The 23,502-nt window shown below is 39.8% G+C and overlaps 1 protein-coding gene across 9 annotated transcripts in view; it reads right to left on the bottom strand.

Annotated features, from left to right (window-relative positions):
• Nucleotides 1-10,670: 10,670 nt before the first annotated feature.
• The window catches only part of PTPN21 (protein tyrosine phosphatase non-receptor type 21), a 49,116-nt gene continuing 36,284 nt past the window's right edge, over nucleotides 10,671-23,502 (bottom strand). For all 9 annotated transcript variants that reach the window (XM_029996330.2, XM_041118981.1, XM_029996346.2 and 6 more), the window contains 5 exons: nucleotides 21,326-21,547; nucleotides 19,405-19,533; nucleotides 18,856-19,090; nucleotides 18,138-18,298; nucleotides 10,671-17,277 (listed from right to left, as the gene is read on the bottom strand). In XM_029996330.2, the coding sequence (XP_029852190.1) occupies nucleotides 17,149-17,277; nucleotides 18,138-18,298; nucleotides 18,856-19,090; nucleotides 19,405-19,533; nucleotides 21,326-21,547 (876 nt within the window). In that variant the 3' untranslated portion in view covers nucleotides 10,671-17,148. The remainder of the gene's footprint in view (nucleotides 17,278-18,137; nucleotides 18,299-18,855; nucleotides 19,091-19,404; nucleotides 19,534-21,325; nucleotides 21,548-23,502) is intronic.

The following is a 23,502-nucleotide window of genomic DNA, read 5'->3' as shown; positions in this document are numbered from 1 at the left end:
TTTTGTAGTCTGCAATAATTCAATTTATTCACATCAAAACATGGTATACTACACACCTGCAGAGCAGAGATGGAACTGTATGCCCATCCTGGAAGAGGGCATTGTTTGATGTTAAATCCCATTGAGGCACAAAGTTCTTATAATCAACTTTTTTCCTTTTACGGTAACTGTAGAACATAAGATATGTACCTTTTCCTTGCATTACCTAGGGTGACATAAAGAATGAGTGTGGACAGGCAACTTCTCAAACATAAGAATTTCTTTTGGTGCTTGTAGGTGATCATTCCTTCTTCAGCCCTCAGCCATAACTCAGTTGTCTTATTCCTTATACCAACAGGTATAAAGAGCCATTTTGCAGTATTAGCTGCTCTTAGTCTTTGCCTAACCCCTGTCAGCTTTCTGGCCTGAAAAGGACATTTATCTCTAGCTACTGCATATGGCAGCTCTTGAGCTGTTCAATACACAGCTCTTTTGTTTGTTTTATATGCAGCTCTTGAGCTGTATAATCCTAATTGTCCATGATTCAGCTGATATTTCTGGAAAGTGAAGACTGCAACAATTTTCAAACTGCACAACACTAAAATACACAGTTCAATTTCTTGCATTAATGACAGCTTTGGCATAGCATTCTGCATTGAGCTCTGGTTTTGAAAAAAGATTTCAGTTGGGTACTGGTTGATGACTAGGACTGCACTGGAAGACACATCAGGTATCTTGTACAGCAATTGGAGAAAAGGTGGTCTATTTTATGATTAAAGTTTAAACTGAAGTTAGCGCATGCATTGCACAAAATCAGCCCAAATTTCTTTGTCTAATCAGAGTACAGCTATTACCTGGCATTCACATTACTGCAGAAGGAGCTCAACAGGTTCTGAGGAAATGGCGGGAAGTTATATCATCTTGCTGTAGGTGAGGAACTGTAAGCCTTAGGAACCAGATAAAGCCTGTCCCCAAATACCTCTAAGACCAACCCCAAATCTGCTTCCTCCAAGGACAAACCCAAGTGGTTACAGTTCATACATAAAACTGCTACCACCTGCCTCCCCTGTGGCTCGTGAGTTTCTACCAAAGACTATTGATTCTGTAAAGCTAGATGACCGATTACAGCTGTAAGTAGCTCCAATAGACATAGACCACTGCTTCACTTGTGAAGCATAAACTTTTTGGGGGAAAAAAACCCAAACAAATCTCAAAAAAACTCTAGAGAATGCCAGAAATGTTGCTTTTGTTTGATTGGCTGAGTCATCAGCATTGCAGCACAGAACAAAATTCCCCAAAAAAGCAAAAGGCACTTTCCTGACTGCCTTGGCCACGATAATAAGTTACACTTGTTGACAATGACAGCAGACTAGGATTTATTTTAGCCATGTACATGCGCTGTGCAGGTGGGCACTAGCCTTTTATCTGCCGCACTCAGCTGGCTGTCTTGTAAATGTGGCCTGCAACTTGAGTGCTCTGGCTCACTGAAAAGTAGGCAAGATAACGTGAGGATTTTGCATCCCTCCATCAGAGCTTGTCTTCTTGAAAAGACACACCCACAGGGCTGTTTCAGTACAGTGCAGGGACGGTTTCTCCTTGATCACAAGTGATCAAAGCCCTTCTCCCATCCCCAAGGAAAGTCCCTCTCTGTTCCTTACCCCAAAGAGCTGAAGGGCAGGAAGCACCTAGGGAACTATTGTTTCTATTGTATGAACAATTTTAACACAGAGGGACTGGTTAGAAAACTAAAGAGAGTGATTAGGCGTATCCCAAGTATAAAGCCTCTCTGCTCCTCAGCCAGGACTTCACCCACCCTTGGGGCCCTCCATTCTGAATTCTCCAAACTTGGTCAATAATGGAATTCAGGGTTTTTTTTCCCTACCTATCACTACACTGTGTAACTTGCATGTCATAAAAAAGATCACGCAGCAAACTTTGGCTTGTGGTCAACATGAGTCTGATGAAAGATTAATAAGAATTTCACATTTAAATTCCACAAATAAAAAAACCCTAAACACCACAGCAGTGAAAGAGGTCATGACATCACGTCACAGAAAAGTGCAAATAACGACACACTCATTTCCTATAATATGATTAACATGAAAATAAACAAAAACAGTTCCTTGACCATATTTCCTGTTGATAAGCTGTCTGAACATCAATGACATTTTTTCTGGGTAGATGGAACTTAAAAGAGTAAATAAATTCATTAAAACAGACCTTTCACAAACAAAGTATATGCCTGCCTAAACCATAACTGTGAACATTTCTTGGACTAAGAGTGAAATTTCTGGTAAAGAACCAGAAGATCACGCACTCCAGTATCGTAGCAGCTAGAGCAGTCAGTCCAGTCCAAGGAACTGGTTTCTCATTGTACAGCCTCTCCCACCAGATAGTGGGGAAAAAACATTCTAGATGAACGTTATCTATATAAAATCAATTAGTTTATTTACAGATCCAAAAGCAAATTCAGGCTATTGAGGGCTTAAAATTTTCTCCCTTTTATTCACATTTACTTTAAGGTGGCACTTCAAACATAAGTTGCTTAAGCAGCTTGATATGCAAGCCTGACCCACATCAGTGATAAGATTAATCAACAGTGCAAGCTGGTTTTTTTTTTTCTGAGGGGTTGTTTTTTGTTTTGGTTTTTTTTTGGTCTCATCACCTTTTACTTGGTGATATACTTGGGTCTTGGCACAAGCAACAGCAGAACAAGGTAGTCACAACGCCATTACAAATCTGAATGCTTCAGAAGTAATAATCGTAGGAACAGTCGGCAGCTGTGATCTGCAATGTAAAGACTTATTTCTGCCCAGATTTATGTGGGTGATGAGCACGTGTATAAGAACATCAATGTTTACTTCAAATGGACAAAAGTCCGCTGTTGTTGCTTCACTGTAACAAACCGGTCTCTTATCTTTAAAGCCTAGAGTTTTGTCATCACTGCTCTTGTTTTCAAAGGTAGGATTCTGTTTATTTACAAAGCAAAGTGGGGCTTTTGGTCATTTGAAGTACAGATTAATGTGATGAAAGAAAAAGGTGCTTAGATGTCTTAGGGTTGACCAGAAAACAAAAACCTGCAAGCAAAACCCAAGCTATCATTTTATCCCTGATTGACCCCATGTCTAAGACACCTACACATCTTTTGTTTAGGCTTAGCTGCAGAATGACTCCAGGGTCCTGTTTCTCTGCCTTTCTGTACATTTTTACATCATTTATTGCTACGCAACTGTAGTTGTAGAATGATGCAGCTCAACTGATAACATTTCATAATTCAAGTACAAATGGCTCCATCAGACAGTGAGAAAAAAATAGCTATTTTTCTCAGCCATGATCTGTGCAAGGAGTATGAACAAGTACTGGAGCATCAGCATGAATAAAAATTAGGTCCAGGAGTTTCATTTCTAGCACCCAATGCAGGCTGTTTCAATGCAGTGACAGCACAGCTTCTAACCAACAAGGCATCCCAGTAACACCCTTCAGTGCACTGCTACTGTTCCTCTGTGCCTGAGCACCACTGAAAGGTTAGCAGTCCCAGGCCACAATGTGGGGGAAAGAGAAATAGGAATGGAAAATGAATGTTAAAGGGAATGTAGGAAGAAAGGAAAGGGAAATTGTTATTCATTCCACCTTTTAAAAAAATGGCAAGACCTATTATCAGGTAGAACACAGGTGCACAGCAGAAATTTAGATGCCATTTGTTAACATTGGTCTTCAAACATATTTTAGAGCTCCCTCAATTTTTCAACCTCTGTATCATAGCCTTTGTATCTGAGTATTTGAGACCTAAAAATTAATGAAAAAGGGAAAAACCACAAAATTGTAACTCAGGGTGTACTTCGGGGAGCTATGGGAAACTCCAGCATCCCACTTTAGTTTTTGACTGCCCAAGTCAGGAACAGACGCTGACAAGCAAGTGCAAGGCACTGCAGCTGCATGATGTCTCTAGAGCCACCAAACCTTTCCCTCTGGCACTTCCCAGGGACTTAGCCTGCTGTTCTCAGAAGCTAACACCTGGTATGTACACAGATTACAAGGAACAGAAATTGGTTTTATTAGTATCACTGGTTGCTCTTCTCACTCTCCAAAACAACCAAACCAGATACTCACAAGCAGTCCAATCTTCCTGTTTCCTTTATCAATAGAGAAATCTGCTTCATTCAGAAACGACCATCTTCAGTTTCTATTCCAAGTAGCAAAGCAAGTGATAAGCAAACAGGTGAGTGGTAAATTTATCTGCCGCACCAGCCATTGCACCCCCTTGGGTCACAACCAGTCAAGGGATCCAGTTTCAAAGCCTGTAGCGGGTCGTGGGCCAGCGGAAGCTGAGCATGTCACAGGGATAAAGCATCGCTGAGAAGGGAAAGAAGAATCAGCAGTTATCACTGGCATGACAAATCATCAGTTGAGCTGTAGAGCACCCGTAGCTCATCTCCACCTCAACCACCTTAAAGAAAACCTAGGAGGACTCCAGGGTGTCAGGCAGTCCACAAGTAGCAATAAGAAGAGTTAATTCCAGTGAAGGGAACCAAAATCAAGAACGCTGCGTCTACTGTGCACAGGACTTTCTGTTCTCTGTAGAAAGCCTCCAGAGCAGCTGGGCTCTCACTTCAGCCCTCCTAAAGGGACTGATCCTTTTAGCTCACCCACTAAGCTAATTCCAGCAGACAGCCAAGGGCAGGAGGTGTGCCTGACACCCAGGTGACAACACACAAAAGTTACATTTGCATTCATCTTTTAAACTGTGAGGCTGGCCCGAAAAAGGTGTGGGCTCCCAACCCAGTGCCACGTTTCGGGCTGGAGGAATGCCGGAGGTGCCGAGCACCCATCCCCACTGGGCAGAGGCACGGGCGGCTGCTGTGCCCTCACTGCTCCTGTAGATCACAGGCTTCGGCACACACGGTCTCCCCTGCAATCCTTCCAGCCCTACCGTATCGGGGGAATGAAATTAGACCTTGAGAAGGGCAAGTAAAGGCTACATAAATGGAGTAGGGAGGCATGTGAAACTTGAGAGAAACTCGAACACAGCCTCAGCCTGGCAGGCCACAGAGCTATGCTGTCCCATTCTCATAGAGGACAGGCAGCGTGATCTGTAGCACGAGGTGCAGAGCTCTCTGCAGTTATCCCAAGAATTCAGCAAGCCCGTAGGACTCCCCTTACAGTATCTGCATGAGAGCTGCAGCATACCTTACATCTCACAGCAGCCAGAGCCTGATTCCAGAAGATGAGTAACAGAACTACGAGGTGACCCCCAGCTCTTCCCAGCTATTTGTTTCTCTCACTCATAAGCATGCTCACATGCCAAATAAGAAGTGAAGCAACGTGTCAAAGGCCATCAGCTCTCCTGTCAACCTGAGAATTCCTTGCAGGACCTCAGAGGTGTAGCCTCTCCCTCCAGAAATTCAGCTCAGAGGCATTTGGCACGCTGCTTTTTCCCGATGTTTGACACAAGCAAGACCAGAGATCATACAGATAGCGTAGGTTTGCGAGCTGGCTATGAGGCTTCCCAAATGCTGGGCACAACCATCTAAGATAACTGTGGATTGTAACAGAAAGATAGAAGAGCTCCTCAAGCGCTCATCTCAGTTCCCCTTTCCCCAAAAATAAGCTTGCACAATGGGTCGTGCCCTCCCACCTTGAGAGTCTTAAGCTTTACACAGGGGCTTTCAGCTTCAGTGTAGGTCTTTCAAAGGCCCTCACTGTAGCTTTCCATAGCATGTGTTTTCTCTATGGCTTTTCCTCAATATTTGAACTTCTTAGAGCCTCTGTTCAGTTCACTTCATGGTGCAATTGCATCTCCCCAAAGGGTTCTTGCGCACGTCTCTATAACCAGTGCCTTCTTGTCCATCCCTTTACCCGAAGAAGCAACTGGCAGGTGAGAGCACGCCCCTGCCTTAAAGCACCCATGATGCAGTCTCAGGCACGCTCCGGTAACAAAGCCATGGGGCAGGTGAGCAATGGTGCAGGCCAGCTCATGGCCAAAGTTAGCTTCACAGGTATCAGGACAATTCAGCCTGTAGTATTAGTGCAATACTTCCAGTTTCTTTCAACAGAGAATGTAAAGTAGCCTCAGTTCTGCTTATTTGTCATTATTTAAACACCAGCATTGTGCAGAGGGATAAGGCTGACCTTTTGTCCTGAAAACAGGCTCAAGTGGAGCTTGATGCATAAACGCACCTAAAGTGCTAAACTCACCTTGGCAGCCCTCCTAACTAACAGCATGGCACTAAGGATAAATTCTGCTCTGACTGCAGGGTGTGCATACACTCAGCAATACTCCTTATTTTAGGTAGATTGTTTTTTTCGCAGAGCATCAAAGCTACTGCATCTAATACCAGTCGTTTGGATTCCTATCGCTCTTCTGATTGAGGTGGCTGTGAACCAGCTCCTTCTGCCCTTTAAAACCTAGAGGAACTTGGGAAGAAGACAAATCCTTCATCAACCATATATGTTTCTTTCTATTTTGGTGAACAATTGCACTTTCCTCCTCTTTCCTAATTACATTTAGATCCTGACTACTAACATGATGCAGTGTTTCCCCTCTCCTTATGAAGGAGAAAACAGATGTCCTCATCTGGACAGGGCATTGCTACAGGAACCCATGCACTCTAGCAAGAGTCACAGTACATCTACAGAAGGCGGCAGGGATCATTTTCAGGTAAGGCTGAAAGAGCAATCCAGCAGGACAGAGGAAGAAACAATCACCTACCAGCACCCTGGAAGGAAAAAGTCCTTGAGCCCAGTGTCCCAGGGGCATATTTCACCATAACAAGCGCAATCAGCAGGCCAGCTGGCTCAGACTGGCTGAGCCGCTGTGTTGCATGTGATTTTCTCCTTAATCCTTCTGGAGCTGCTGTCAGGAACTGAATCAAATCCCAAGTTTTGATAGACTTGATTCTTATCTATATACTTCTCTTTTTCAAGCCAGAAGTCACCCCCAAAAGAAAATCTAATCAGATTTACTGTTTATCATAGCTGGCTCACCTCTGCAAGATAGCTTTCAGGACCACAAGAATCAGGAAATAAATATAATGTCATATTTTTAATGTGCCAGTGAAAGGATGGCTTAAACAGAAAAATTGAGGCAGTACAATTCCCTAAGATTTACAGTTTCAAATTAAATTGCTTCTCCTAATTCAGGGAAAGAAGTAAACATCTGGTGACTGATGGAATTTAAAGCGATGGAGACCTACAGCTCCTGGTCTTCAGGAAACAACTCAAATTTTTGAAATACAGAGTGAGCACTTGCTATTTCTGGAGGCTCAGAGACAGTCACTTCAGAACAAATGAATTTATTTCTGTACTGCTATGGTTCAGGAAACTCAATAAACCCTGATAAATCTGCTAAAATAATATTTTCCACATTATCAAAGTAAAAACAAATTATCTTCTAATTTCCTGAAGTCTTTTGTTAAAGAGTTTGTCAATGGAAAGACATTTTCAGCTTCCATCAGTCATGAATAGCACAGCATGCAGACAGAAATCAGATACACACATGCACACACAAAGTATGTAGTTCCTTCAAATCACTGATTATCAGTATTAGCCAGGCTTGACAGGGGCTTTCTTCATAGGTACTTAACACCAGTGAAAATTCTTCATTTGCCTCTGGATATCATAATGTAGGGTCTGTTCGTGGAAGGATTTGATGTCCTTCTAAATTTACGTAAGGCACATGATTGTCATTTTAGAAATAGCTAATAATAATAATAATAATAATAATCTGAACCTCATCTGCAAGCCCTCCAAGTCTTTTCCGGTTGTTTTGTTCATTACAGCAGGTATTTTAAAACCACAGAATAAGCAGGGCAGCACATAATACTGGCTTGGTATGTTGGGGATGGCAGATGTTTGGTTTAAACTTAGGTGTCTGTCTGAAAGATTGTCATGCAGATCAGTTTGGGAGATGTGGCGACTGATCAGAAATGGGACAGGATTTTTCTAAGCTCTACCCCTTCCAGTTCCTGTATCTATGTTGTGCCATTTTGCAAGCTGAAAGCCCAAGAACATGCATATGCCCTGAAGTCCTTGCTTCAGAAAAGCTCCCAAAGGATGCCATGAAGTCAAATGTTACAACATGTCTTCAGCCCCGTGCACCTCTGACAGACAAAGAAGTTTTGTAGTAAAATAGTCCCAGGCTCACCCATATCCTACTTACACTTGTTTTTTCTTTGAATTAATGAGAGTAGTTTAAAGCAATTGTAATAACAACAGAACTAGCTTTTAAGTATCAGAACCACCATTTCCCTAAGCATTATGTTCCCCTGGAGCCACAGAACTGCCATCACCCAAACACAAGTGCTGCTGGCAGAAGGTTCAACTTGCCCTAGAGCCAGACTGAGCCAATGGGATATACAGCGATACGAAATAACTTGCTTAGTTCAGAGCTGATGAGCATTCATCTATCACCCAGCCCTCACTCAACTCCCAACTCTCCTGCAACACCATTTTCCTGTCAGTACCTGCGTGACATTCCCATCATACTCACAAATTGTGATCATCCACACACAGTTCTTAGGCTGCAGGAGGTAAACTGGCAACGTTTCTGTGGCACTGGGCAGCTTCTGTCTTCATGCAGAGTCCAGCCTTCCAGGGCATGCTCATAAAAATAGCAGAGAGAGAGATCACACATTTATATGCTATCATTGACCCCCCGGGGAAAAGGAATGGGTGTAAAAAAAACCCTATCAGATCCTGAACAGAGCAACTGTCACATGTAAATCTTCCAGCTAGGTACCCAGCATTGCTGAGTTTCATGTAACCTTCATCTATCCACAGCCATTCCAGATTTAAACAACCCCAACAGCTGAATGAGAGCTACTTCAGTTCCGCTAGTCAAGGCACTAGGCTAGGAACCTCTCTCATCAGCTCCCTCACGTTTCTCTTGTACCAAGTCCTGGAGCTCTTGCCCAAGAAAGCTGCTGGCTGGCTGTGCCAAATCCAAGAATCAAGCTGCTTCCCTATCAGCCAGCGCTGGCCACCAGAAGGCTCTAAGGAGGATTTGACAGTGGCTGAAGAACAACAGCTACAGTTTAGAGCTATGTGAATTTAGGGAAAAATTTAGGTTTCTGAAGAGACCTTTGCCTCAGGTCTAAAACTACTATAAATAGTAAGTCTGACCAGAACTGCTGCATGTTTTTACCATGTACTTAGGACCCCCAGAAGTCACAATTCCCTCTTCTGATTTTGAATCCATGTCAAATAAGAGAGCTTTGCCCACAGTGAACACCGCACAGGACGTTCCCCAGTTTTTGGGAACCGATCAGACAAGTACACAGATAGCTGGTATGTTACTGTCTTACCTTAAGCTGATTAATGCTATCAAATCGATCATACCTAGAAGACAAATTTTAGTTAAAAGCTTTGTCATTTTGTTACTGATTTGTCATTGATTTGTTATTAGTTAGAATTAATCATATTTAGTTTTAACATTTTAGCAAAATCATATGTATGTTGTATTTTATACATTTAACCACCAACCAGTGTCTGCTGTGAAATCCCCTGTATAGCCCCGTATCAAGGCCGGAGAAATTGGCTAAAATCATCTAGTAGAAACATTTAGAACTTAGATAACAAGATAAAGAAATTAAAATCTGATTATAAAAGAGTTTGGTTTGACTAAAAAGTAGAAAACTGTGAAGCATAAGTATGGGAGTGTTAAGTTTGAAATGTAGCCTTAGGAACTTAGGAGCTTAGAAAATGTATAATGTGTAACCATAAGTATTGTTCAAAATCATTTAACCACAGAAGTTTTGACAAAGATTGGTAGTCTTGTAGTGTTTGTTTTGAAAACTAAGGAAACCGTTATGGACACCAGTTTGCTGCTTGGAGACACCTGAGAGGTCAAGAAGCGGACGAGTGAGGAAGACTATGAAAGACCACCAGAGGACTCCTGAGAACCACCAGAGACCTTCACTGCGCCTGCGCAAAGGACATTTACATATGCTAATGATTTTTCGGAAGTTTAATGAATATGTATAACTTTTCTTGGAAATCTAATGAATATGCATCAATAAGTCTTAATATAAGGTGTATTGTTTTGGTGACAGGTGTGCATGGTTTGTGAGAGGACTTGCCCGCCCACCCGGCCGTCAATAAAGAAGTGTCTGCTTATCTACACTAAATTGGTGTTGATAAGTTCTTCATTCCGAGCTTTTCGGTAACAATTTCAGATACAGTTAAGTGGGCAGCACACTAGGCATTTAAGAAAAGACAAGGGAAATGCAATTGTCCAGCGTGAAATTGCGATGTCCAGCATGCAATTCATTTACCATGACATTATGAAGTCTTGTGCTGCACCAGGTGTTACACAGTATACAATCAACTGTTTCCTCTCTCACATGCTTTTGGAAAGTGTTTTTCAACTTTCAAAACCTTTTTATCCCTTCCTCCACTTAAAGGTTACAGGAAAATTGAATGTTCAGTACTAAAAATAGTTTTAGAAAGTGCAAAACATTATAAACAATAATGATAGGGCAGCAGCTGCAAGACTTTCCTGCCACCAAGATGACAGCTATTAGTATTTGACAGCAGAAGTTTTACATTCGTACCGAGATGCAGGACAGTACTTGCAGCACTTTAGAAGAGGGATAACAGCTTTGTGTATAGAAGGTAAAGTCCCAGCCTAGGACTACACATGAAAACTAAGTTCTCTGATTTTTCTTTTAATAATAGAACAATAAAAACTCATAGTTGCTTCAAATATTTATTTCCATGGCAAAAATAGACTATAATATATTCATTTCACATATATTACATTCAGTAATACAAGCTTTTCTGTCTATGAAACACAATTTGTACATTGTTTTACAAACCAATTTCAGTTTTACAAGAATTAAAGCTGTTTTGATTATACATTTTTACAGTATTGGTGGCAAGACAGCAAAAATAGACATGTTAACCACTAACTTAGTACTAGAAAATAATATTTCATGCTTGCTACTGTTTAAACAAAGTTCCATTTAAATCCTTGCATACTGGCTCAAATGAAAATGGAAGAAAATGGAGCCAGATCCTGCATTCCTCTGACAGTAAGGATTCAATCCTACAAAACTGCTGAAAGGACTTCAAACACCCATTTGCTTTAACTGAATGAAGAGATTTCAGCAATGTGCAGGAGTGTACATACTTACTGATTTGCCAGGTCAAGCCTCTAAAATTTCCATCCAAATCCCCCCAGATCAGCCAAAAAGAGGGCAGATACGTTGGGTATTTCAAAGCAATTTAAGGAAGTATCTTTATAAAGAGCATATACACCTTGTCTGTCAGAATCATCCAGGATTAGCAAGGTGACAGACTGGAGGATTTTACATGGTTTTTCCCCATCAAGATTCCTACCATTCTAAAAATAATGGCATTTGCAGAGTCTTTAAAGTACTTTAAAAGTCTCCTAATTTTACCTAAATATTTCCAAATGGAAAAAACAGCATTTAAGTTCCCTTTATAAAAGTTAGGCACCTTCTGAAACTGTGCTCATAAAATTAGTAATTTGGTAGCTTCGATTGCCACGTATCTGAACCAAAATAACATTACAGTATCTACAGACTTGCTCTCTAACTGGCCACAGGCTGGATCTGTTGTAAACTCTATTCATTAGATTCTTTGCATTTGATTTCTCCCTTAGCTCCCCAATTAGAGCTGAAGAATAGACTTTTAAAGAACAAATACATTGGAGGTTATTCTTCACCACTGAACACAGCATCATGTGGAAAATAGCAAGGTATAGAACCAAAGGCCATTTCGCAACTGTTTTTCGAAATGCTCACTGAAGTTAACAAATCTTTTTTTTTCAGCCCCTGTAGACCTTAAAGTAACATATATGATGCCAACAGAATGCACCAAGTTAGCTGGTCCCCAACAGGATCTTACTAAGAAATTTTTTTTTATTTTTTTTTTTTTTACAGACATGTTTGCAACAGCTTTTAGAAGTTTAAGATTTTTTCCCTTACCTTAGCACAGTATATTATTTTAATATCACTGTATTGCAAATGCTGCACTGCAACATAATTTCTAAGCACATGTTAAATTCCACATTTCCAGGGCCTGATTTTCAGCCCAGCCTTAACCTGGTGCAATTCACACCTACTGTAAACACCTGGCTGCATTCATAAAGTATTTAGACTTTCAAATCATCTAACCTACATCCATTAGAAATTATCACTGCAAAATTGCATGTATGCCTCCTCCCCCTGCATTTTGCATGTGTAAAACCAGAGACCATGGTTTGAAAAATCTGACCCTCAATAAGTAAACAGAAACTAAGCTGACAGATTGCATTAAAAACATTTGGAAAGGAAGATATGTAAAAATAAGAGAGCCTCTGAAAAAAATATTTGGAGTTTCAAAAATCACATTTTAAAAAGCCAGTAAAAATAACACCTACGACTACATATTCACTTACCCTACCATGCCATGAAAAACATGCCATATGAATCAAACCCTTCTAGCAGCTCTGTGGATACAAAATGTTCCAAATCCTCCTCCATATGCCTTCAGCCATTCCTTAAATTCTCACACTCTATTTCCAACATTTTGTACTTTCACAAGAGAATTTCTTCCGTCTTTCTGTCTCTGCTACTTTTCCTTGAATGCTGTAGCTTCACGTATGCACATCCCTGCTGCATTCTTTTGGTTAATTCTTGTAATCTGTATTTAAATTTAAAGCAGACATGTGAGTATTCATGCTTTAAGGGCTCAAGCTTTCACTGGCAATAAGCCCATTTTAATTCCTACAAGATCAGGAAGAACTGCAGGAATTTTGCCTCTTGCAGGACTGGACTCTGGCTTTGTAGGACTTTGCAGTATTGAAAAAAAAAACCCAAACAAACCCTAAACTCTGAAGCGCAGAGTTCTTAGCAACTGAAGTCTTGTTTCTTATTAATTAATAATTTGAACTAACTATTTTAATATAGTAATGGGTTCACTATTTTTAAGTCCAGGGTTTTAGTAACACTACTGATATTAAAACTGAGGTCTCATTACACAGCTAGCTTGTATGATAAACAACCCTGCAGTTCCGAAGTTTGGTCCAGAGGCCATTGAAATCTATGAGCCACTAAACTTCAACAGCTGCTCCAACAAGAAAAATGTAGCAGCAGCCTCAGGTAGTCTTACTTATTAAATTTAAGAAGCCATTTTTGGAGAAAATTGCTCCAAATGTCATCCACTTGAAAAAAAGATACACAGGATTACAAGAAGCGCCAAAAATACATTTCTCAAAATGCCAATTTTTCTTCCATTTTAGTACACATTTTACTTTTATTTGTTATTAGCTTATTTTACTTTTTTCTAAATGTTGTTGATAACTTAGAGCAGCTTTTCATCCACAGAAATTATAACTGCCTTGCTCACCTGCTTTGAATTAGATGTATTTCTAGATATAAACCATAGCACCCTGCGCTTGTAGTTTTTACCATTCACTTGTGCAAAAGGTAATCACAGTGAGAGCAATACTAAGGCATAAAACTTTTCCTGCTTTTCATGGGGGACAGCAGAAAAAGGAGAGCACTGCTGTGCACGCTGCAGAAAAGCTATGCAAAACTCCCCTGTGTACCACGGAGCTTCTCCCTCACAGAACAGGGCGAGGAGTTATTTGCAGCCTAGAGCTAAGCCTGCTAAGTCGGTGACAGCTTTGCAATGAACAGGGCTCTGACTTACGTTCTTAGAGAAGAGCTGCTAGCCCAAGACTACGAAGGTTCACTGGCCAAAAAATCTCTCATCAGAGCAACCAAGAAAGAAACCAAATGTGTAGAAGCCCTTACTACAATTTGTGGGTTCTTCTCCTGACTCTTCACAGAATTTGATCCTAGAAAGCATTTTCCACCTAGCCCACAAAAGACAGTCAAATCTGTCTCTTGACAGTATATAGCACCTTTATTTATCCCTGAGAGCTCTGACATCCCTAGAGGTCAGCATCATCTTTGCCATTTATTGCAAGAACGTCTTCACACAACTTCTCTTACTAAAAAAACTCAGCTCAAATCTTGCATAATTATCTGGTTTCATCCCCATAAAAACAGAAGCACATTTGGCAAAATGGACAGACTTATAGTGGAATTTTAAGCTTCTGGCAAATAAATCCACCTCCAACTCACACTGCAACTGGATTTGGACAGTGGATGTTATAATGTCCAACACTTCATGAAGCACTCAGTGCAACTACATGTAAAAAAGCATCCCTTTTCAAGGCTCAGAAGAAAGTGCTAAAAACTGAATTTTCTTTTAAAAGTTAACTGAAAATCTAAACAATGGTTTTAAAATTAATTTTGTTACAGGAGGTTGTGAAGTTTATTTTCATTTGGTATCTTTAGAAGAGAAACTGCTCATTCTCAATGCTCGCTTGGAGCCATATGCTTACATACAAAAGCAATCCTGCTATCTTCAGTAGAAAAACTCACATAAAGTCAAGTCTGTTAAGGTCAAGTCTATTCATGCAAAAAAAGACTGCTGATGGACAGAACTGAAAGCTGAAGTGGAGGAGGTAGCAATGCTATGCTAAATCAAAACTGTGACTACCAGATTAGAGAGCAACCGCCTCTAAAAGTGAATACAACTTCTTTCAGCAAAACAGAAAAGAAAGCCAAAAGACACACATTTCCTCACCCACCTCAGACGATCCCATAAGTTTTGGTTTAAATCACTTGTTTTAACTGCTCCTTTTAACGCCTCACAGCTGTTCTCTCCCAGTAACTGCTGAACAGCTAAAAATTGTTGCTTGAAGTTGTGGTGGTTTATAATTTCATTGAAAGCTGCATGTATCAGGTTATGAAGATAACAGTCCAAAGTTTAGAAAAGGAAATGGGACAAGCTACATTTTAGAGCATACCTTCCCATTCAAAAATATTTCTGAAGATAGAAGTGAACTGTGGCAAAAAGTAGCAATGTTTTTAAAACACAGCCTGATACAAATAGCTAGGTATGCTTTGGATTCTTTCAATACTTCTGTTAACACAGATAGGTCAAATTGGTTTGTTTGCAAGATTTATCTATAAAGAATCAGTCTTTAGTCACTGGTTTCCCCTGGACTTCCAGTTTTACATTTGGCAGTTAATACTTCCTAGGCATTTATAATTACAACAAGAACTTCCCCCCCATCTGAAACATTCAGTATTACTTTTACTGAGAGTAGAACAATTCAGACTGCCTGAAAGTAGACCAAATGCACTAGATTAATACAGTGTACTTTAAAGTAACACATTTTGTACAGAATGACATATTAGCACAATGTCATTTGGACCGTGTGTTTTTCTTTGTGGAAGTAGCTTATCACAGAGGAAACTGAGGCAACCTATTTATTATTCTTAATTAATGTTTTGGGAGACAATTATTGTTTTGAAGAGGTTTTAATTATTCATAATACCTTCCAAAACCCTTGTTACAGGTCACAAAAAATAACATAATTTCACCAGTGATAAAAATGACTTTCAGTCTCATTTCATTTTGCTAGGCAGGTATCAAGGGACATGGACACTTACACATGCCTGAAGACTGGTCTACCATAGGGTTTTTTTGAAATGAAACCAGATAGCTACAAACCAATAGCTCACTTTTGAATAGGGATTTTCAACTCAGCATCTCAAAACACTTAAAAAGGCAGGTAAAACCACACTGTCCCCACTTGAAAACCACAGACAGAGGATTATTTAGGGATACCATCATTAGACCAGACCCATGGGACAAAATGGAAACTACCAAAGGTACGACTTATCATCAGGTCCATGCCACAACCACTGACTCAGCCACCTACATAGCTACTAAAATACCCACATCTCCAGTGCTACCTCTAACAGCTCTTACATTCTGCAGGTGTTCTCAAACAGCTTCTGTGGATATTCTTCATTGTAATGCTGCACAGCATTAACAAAATCTGTTCTAGTACTGACAAAATAATCTGGAGGATTCTACAGAAACTTCCAGTGCTTTAAAGGCTTTCTTGACTGGGAACATAAATATTTTTAATGGTCACCTTTGCACTGTGTAAACCAGCAATCACAGCTGCCACACCTCCTTCATTATGTTTCATACGATCATTTCCGCTTCGCCACTATGCACCTTCTTACTCCGATTTTGGTTCTCTCACTTCATCAACTTAAAAGGGTCTTCCTAAAATAACAGGTTAGTAATGGTATATTACCATATGAAACAATGCATGATTATAGTTTCTATGTTTAACTACATAAATAACAGAGCAAAAAAAAGTGCTTAAAACATTTGCATCCACTTTGATTTCAGCCAGTAAAATCAAACTGTCCTCTAAATATATGAATAATACTGAATATGTACTTTCTCTCATCCATTTGTTTCCAATAACCTTGTTGATAATTAGAATATTTTCCTCCCTGCTTGTTGCAGGTAAACATGCCTCTGCTCAAATGGAAGTTATCAACAGTTAACATCATCTTCACTTGTCAGTTCTATTATATAGCACTACAACTAACTACCAATAGCTTCCCCTAGTACTTTCTGCATGGTATTTGAAAAATTAGTTCAAACATTGTCAGTCTTCTCCTCTGAAAATGTTATGCTGTTTAAAAAGTTTTGGGTTGTGGTGTTTGGTTTGTTTGTTTTTTTTTTTAATTAAAAAATGCAGAATATAAAAATAACTGTCCTTAAAGCAACAGCTTAAAAGATCTAAGAGCTGCTAATTTTGCCGAGTAAACCAGAGGAAACCAAAAGTTCATTTTAAAAAATATAGATGTACTGTTCTAAATATAAAATTGAAAGCAGAATGAAACTGCGTAAGACCTTGACATTTCCAAGGAGCAGGTTTCTCACCCCATGTGATCTACAGATTTTAGCTTTTGCACAGTTAACAATTATGTTTTAAAACATAATGTTAGTAAAATTATGCTATGTACTTCCATTTCACAAGATACATATTTTGCCCAGAGTAACACCACTGTAAAGAACATATGCAAGTACTACAGACCCATACAAGTAAAATCATTCCCCAAAATGACTGCAGCTGAACATGGGAAGAATTTAGTCCAGCGAAGATCCTGCTTTGCAGGGACTGTTACACTGACTTGCATTTAACAGTCACATACCAGCCCTAGAAGGTAACTGTGTAATTCATCATACAAAGAAGACACCAGTGAGAGCAGGTCTGTCTGGACAACTGTAATTTTCTTTCTGTAAACTCTTGCAGTGTCACTTAGGAAGTGGCAGGGATTATATAAGTCTAGAACTTTTGAGAAACTGAATGAGAACTCCATAGACGAAAGTGTACTGCGAAAGAGTCTGCACCATCATCATTCTCTGCTGCCTCAACATGTCCAGCACTCGTGGGATGTCCAGCATCTGGAGGAAGAGAACAAACCATTACAAGTGACTAGTGAGCAAGGAGACTGGCCTGTACTTTCTCAGCAGGAGGTTCAGAGTGGTAGCAGTGATCCAAGGGCACAATCAGCTGCTCTAATTTCAGCTCTGATAATTCATTGCCCATGCCTGCAATATGGACTGCACTATACTACTGACCACGCCTGCCTCCTCATTTGTGAAATATGCATAAACTTGCTTATCTCATGGGGTATGGGTCTTCACAAATCTAATGGCTGCAGAAGTCTGTCACAGTGTTAGGACAAGGATGCACAGCAAAACAATCAGTTTGTTGACTCTCAGCTGGCATATTATATTATTAATAAACACTTTATAGCTGTTCACTTCTGGCTAAGAGCTGACAGGACCAGATTTTATTCTATTAAACTACCACTTTTTCTTCTGCTGAGACTGATACCGCAAATACACTACACTTAGGAACAAAATATTTAATAACAAGCACAGAGACTGGCTACAAAGCATGTTCTTGAATATTATCCATTAAAACTAAGGCATGAAGTAGAAGTGGTAAAGTCAGAGTGAAATCGTGAAATATGCTTAGTAGCCTAGCGCATACCTTATTCCACTCGGTGACTCAACATCTTAGGGAGTCAAGAATCCAAATAAGCATTCTAGTACCCAGTGTGTAAGTGGGCAACTCTAGAAGATTATTACTTTCTGTTGAATTGCCAAGAGCTCTTTCAACCATAGCTGTAAGGGCTCTTCCAAAGGCCACATCGTGGGAAAGCTCAGATGAACACCCATAAAATACTTATTAGGCAGGTTATTTACTCTTTCACTACCTAACATTATTTAAAGCATGAGAAAGAAAAAGAGATCACCTCATTGTGTTCCAAGCAAGCGATCATGATCTCTGACAGTATGACCACTCCTGTTCGTCCTACACCTGCACTGCAATGTACCAGTACAGGAGGATTACAGTTTTTAGGATCCGCAGTGCTGTTCGTATGGCGTCGCACTGATTGTATCTCTTCCAAGTATGCTATTAAGTTCAACAAAATAAGAATAATAAACTTAGGAGATGAAGCCCCATAAGCCATGCTATTATACCGTATGACCACCAGAAAAGTAGTAATTTAACAAATGACATCTCACAGAAAAATGATGCACTGGATAAATCACAAGACATACCCCAACCAAAGCAATACAGATCTATAAAGATCATCTGACTTTTGTAAGGCTTTCCTTGCCTTGTTCCCCCATTGCCCACCAAAGGCAGCTTGTGGCGATCTTGCTGCTGCTGGAGCATACTCAAATGTGTAGTATGTGATGCAGTTATGTTTTTATCTATATGAACTTTAGTAAATTATATATATTTGGCTTTAGACATCAACAGTCACTTTAACAAACCGGCAGGTATATTCCTGCCAAAAATATAATTCAGTATCTCTTGCTGGTGTGAAGAAACCTTTTACAGCAGAATGCTTGGTATACTTATCAAAAGCTAATTCATGTATAGCAGCAATTTTAGGAGGTATTGAAAAAAAACAAAACCCAAACGAACCAAAACCAAAACAAAAGCTATTAAATACAACTTACAAAGAAATCCCTTTAAATCCTCTGGACACCCATGCTCTGGCCAGTCAGTATACTGCAGATGCCAAACTGTTCTCTCCTGTCCTGTGAGAAGGTGTTTTATCTTCAAACCCGTAGTTGCATAGCAGCCTGAGTCAGTACGGAATCGTGTGGTAATCTTAAATCTTCCGTATGTCACAGTGTTGTGTCTTGAACCCAGACGTGGCCAGTATCTGAAGCTTTTTTCTCGACCACTTTCCTTAAAAGTAAAACATTTGCTTAACAAGAAACATAAGAACACTCATACAACTAATGATCCTGTAACAACTGTATCTCTCCTCTATTAAGTACTACTACAGTGTTACAATTTCTCACCAAGTAAATGAACTTTCCAGCAGAAAGAGTTTGCGAATTTACATCTTTTTGCCATGGAAAGCAAGACAAAATGGCAAAGGCGTCACTAGAAATTTATCTTAGATTGGTCTTGTTGGAGCAAAGATCCCCTTCCTCTAACAGATCATAATAAAATCATTGCAGAATTTCTGGGAGAAACCTGACTCGGTTTATACTCACTTCCTCTGCAGTCACCATAGCTATGATGGCAATCCCTTGTTCCCAGATCATCTGCCAGAAATCCTGACATGTATTCTGCAAAGGACCCTGTGTAGCAATGTAATCCCACTCAACACCACCAACAGAGATCTGTAAAAAGAAAGACATTAGATCAGTAATTATCAAAAACTCCCTTTCCCCTTAAGTCAGTGTCCTAGTTTCAGCTGGGATAGAGTTAACTGTCTTCCTAATAGATGGTACGGTGCTATGTTTTGAGTTCAGTATGTGAAGAATGTTGATAACACACTGATGTTTTCAGTTGTTGCTAAGTAGTGTTTAGACTAATGTCAAGGATTTTTCAGCTTCTCATGCCCAGCCAGCGAGAAAGCTGGAGGGGCACAAGAAGTTGGCACAGGACACAGCCAGGGCACCTGACCCAAACTGGCCAAGAGGGTATTCCAGACCATGGGACGTCCCATCCAGTATAGGAACTGGGAAGTGGGGGCGGGGAATCGCCGCTCAGGGACTAGCTGGGTGTCGGTCGGCGGGTGGTGAGCAATTGCACTGCGCATCATTTGTACATTCCAATCCTTTCATTATTGCTGTTGTCATTTTATTAGTGTTATCGTTATCATTATTAGTTTCTTCTTTTCTGTTCTATTAAACCGTTCTTATCTCAACCCGCGGATTTTGCTTCTTTTTCCCGATTTTCTCCCCCATCCCACTGGGTGGGGGGGGAGCGAGTAAGCGGCTGCGTGGTGCTTAGTTGCTGGCTGGGGTTAAACCACAACAGTCAGCCATTTGAAGATGCACAAACTGAAAAAAAGACAGCAACACTGCAGAAGTAGGAGCCCATTGTGAGTTATATCTGCCTCCCATTTTTTAGCCACACCTTGTCACATCAGATGCAGAAGAGACACAAATGTTTAAAATTGTACAGGCACATAAATAAATAAATGTATTTTACATCAGAAGCATAATGTAAAAGTGAGTAAATAAAATTGTATTTCTCTTTTGTGAATTTAAGGCATTCTAGCCAATTTGGGTTTAGAAAAGCTTTCATACCCTGGTGCTGTAAATGCTATTATATGCACTAAAAAGTCAGAATTACCTGATGTTTCCTCAAAAAACTATTACCGTGTTTGAGAAGGATCAGAAGAGTTACTCAACATTTGTTAATGAGCTGAGGTATAGAAACTATGGCACCATGAGAGTGTACAAACATTTATTAAAAAAAGACTGCAACACAACTACAACTGCTGCTTTGATGATCTCAACTCATTTTAGAGAAAGCATGAAGCCAATTGTAGTTGTACTTCAAGTAGGTAAGTGCATTGAAAATGAACAAACTGCTTTGAAGGTTCTTGAGGTCACCCTGCAATTTCCTCACTTTTTTTAAACAGAGTTTAAAGAGCTAAGGCTGGGAAAGGGGGCAACTGAAGATTATGAAAGAGCAGATTTTCCCCTGGCTTCATCTGTTCCTCTAACCATCCAAAAAAGCTGGAAGCTAGTTTTCTGCTTGTTGCAGATCTAGTCTGAGAGTACAGAAGAAGAAGAAATAATGAGGGTTGTTACTGCAGTTCAAAAATATTACAATCATTGCAAAGGATCCCAGTTTGTTATAAAGCTATTTGCCTTAACTCTGGTAGGAACGGACATGCCTTCTGTTAGCACCAATCCACAGAGACCCAAGACAGAGAGAGAAAGGAGACAGTAGATCAATACAGAAGCAAAATGCAGAAGACCTCTCCAATAATTAACCCTCCATTATTCTAGGTAATGAGGAAAAACAGGTTCCTCCTTTCCCCAAAGAAACCTGTGCAGAAGAAGGGAGAGAGATGGAGGGACTCTCACTCATCTGACCAAACCAAAATTGATAGCTAAATCCATTTTTAGTTACCACATGAACTGGAAAAAATTTATTCAACAGTATTTCTCTCACCTTGATATGAGATGCATTGATGTAACCCGTGTTATTTTCTTTGGTTGGGACTAGCTCTACTCTGGTATCATCATAAGGAAGGACGTCCTGGAATCGGTTTCTTTCAGCATTTTCAGGAAGCCGAGCTATTGAGCACTCACCATCTATAAGTCTTTTTTTCTGAATGCGCTCATATTCAGTAAACACCATCCCCTGCTCTAACCGTTGTTCCAGAACTTTACACTGAAAGACAGAACACAGATAACCATACAAAGTCAGGTTCTAAGGCGAGTCTATTTTAAGAGAATTCATGAAGGATAAAATGTACGTATTTTCCTCTCCTACATACTTTTTCAATGCTTTTCCAGCTATTAATGTTTTCACAAACATACCAGAATAAATAAGAAGCAACCCTAACCAGCAAGAATTTTGTTCAAGTGAAAACTAAGAAGCCTGTTATACTTCATTAGGTCAAAAAGACAGTGGATACCACTGGTGAAAGAAAAATGACTTCATAGTTTCTATAAAGACAACACAGTGGGCAAAGAAATATTTGGCCAAACCAGATAGCTATGCTATACTACAAACCACCTCAAATACCTTTGAACAAGAAATACTCATTAATCATCCTGCTCAATATAGCATGTTAGATTACATAATTTGAAATGGTCTCCTTCAACCCTGTAATCAAAAAAAAAAAAAAAATTATTTGGATGGAGAAAAACTCTAAAAATGTAAAAAACCCCCAAGTGCCTCAGTCAATGAGCTAATAATTCACTACCAATATTCCACATTTTCTTAGGCTGAAGATACTAAACGTCGCATACAACTGCAAAGCCTTCTTAAAACCTCTTGCTGCAGCTGAGGTATAAACCCAGTATTTTTTCTACTAGTATAATTCAATCTGTTTTATTTAATAAGCTGCTCACCCCCCTCACCCTCCCGATTTATTCTTTCGAAACCAAGTTCTTTCTAAATCATAAGACACTTCTGGAATTTCAGCATCTCTTTGCCAACAATAATTAGAGGTATAATATGTAAGATTTCAGCCAGAAAATTTCATCTATGTCACATGTCCCCAGCCTCTCACAGCAACTGCTCCACGGTATCAGATCAGAAAAGTGTCTTGTATCAAATAACCGTAATGCCAAATGTTGCAGGGCAAGGTGCAAAACCTCAATCATACACCATCTGCACATCAAAACAACTGTACAAACTGCTTTATTATGTTTAGGCTAAATTCCCTCATCTACACTGATAACAACATGAAGCTAGCAACAAAACAGGCATTGAATCAACTTTAAAGTCATCTTCTAAAATATCTGCAGTCTGGACTTCCTTTCATGCCACACGCCTGCTTTGCATTGCCTCTTCTCAACTGTTTTAGGAATTACTCACATTTCATGGTATCTATCCTGCCTCTGCATGACTGCCTGAAGAAAAAGCGTAGTGACATGTCTTTTTCGTAACTTGACTTTATGGATTCTTCTTTTACCTCAACACTTTGGGCAAAACTAGCTGAATAACAGTATGTCTGAATTCAATAAAGGTCAATCCAGGAAGAGATGATGGCTATAAGTAAGAGGAAATAACCAACACAGGTACTAAATGTAGAACTGTATCTCAATAACACAACATTAATTTTTGTCCCTTAGCATCTTTAAGGAGTATATATATAGTTCAAAAAGAACTTCAACTGTTTTGAAATGAACAGTCAAATCTCCCTCCTATCGATCTCACTCCAAGCCTTCAAACTCCAAGACTGAATTTCTACTGTGTAACTTGCAATTAATTTTCTTGGCCTATTCCTTAAAACTGCAGCTGATGAGAGCAGGACTGTTCCTTCAGGTTCTAATCCCTGCTTAGTGACTGTCAACAAATTGAGCTAAAGGGGGTCTGCAGATGAGGATGCCCAACCATGCTCAGAACTGGATTCTAAAGAGACCACTGGTCACAGAATGTACAATAACCACTGCAGACCCTGGTATATCTAGTTGCTCCCTGGTCAGATGTTTGATGAAATCACTGCTTTACATAGCCCTTAACAGGCTGGATATTGACTGTATTTCACTTTCCTGCACCTATTTAATGATATACGAGGCAGGCTGACGTGTATCTACTGACATTGTTTACCCTGATACAAGCAGATGGAGTCTTATATTTCTCAAAGAATGATCCTCAAATTCTAGAGCCTGATA

The sequence above is a fragment of the Aquila chrysaetos genome, chromosome 2, assembly GCF_900496995.4.
Source record: "Aquila chrysaetos chrysaetos chromosome 2, bAquChr1.4, whole genome shotgun sequence".
In the NCBI taxonomy this organism is placed as follows: Eukaryota; Metazoa; Chordata; class Aves; order Accipitriformes; family Accipitridae; genus Aquila; species Aquila chrysaetos.
The sequence above is the reverse complement of the archived record's forward strand: the minus strand, read 5'-3'. Positions and strand labels throughout refer to the sequence as shown.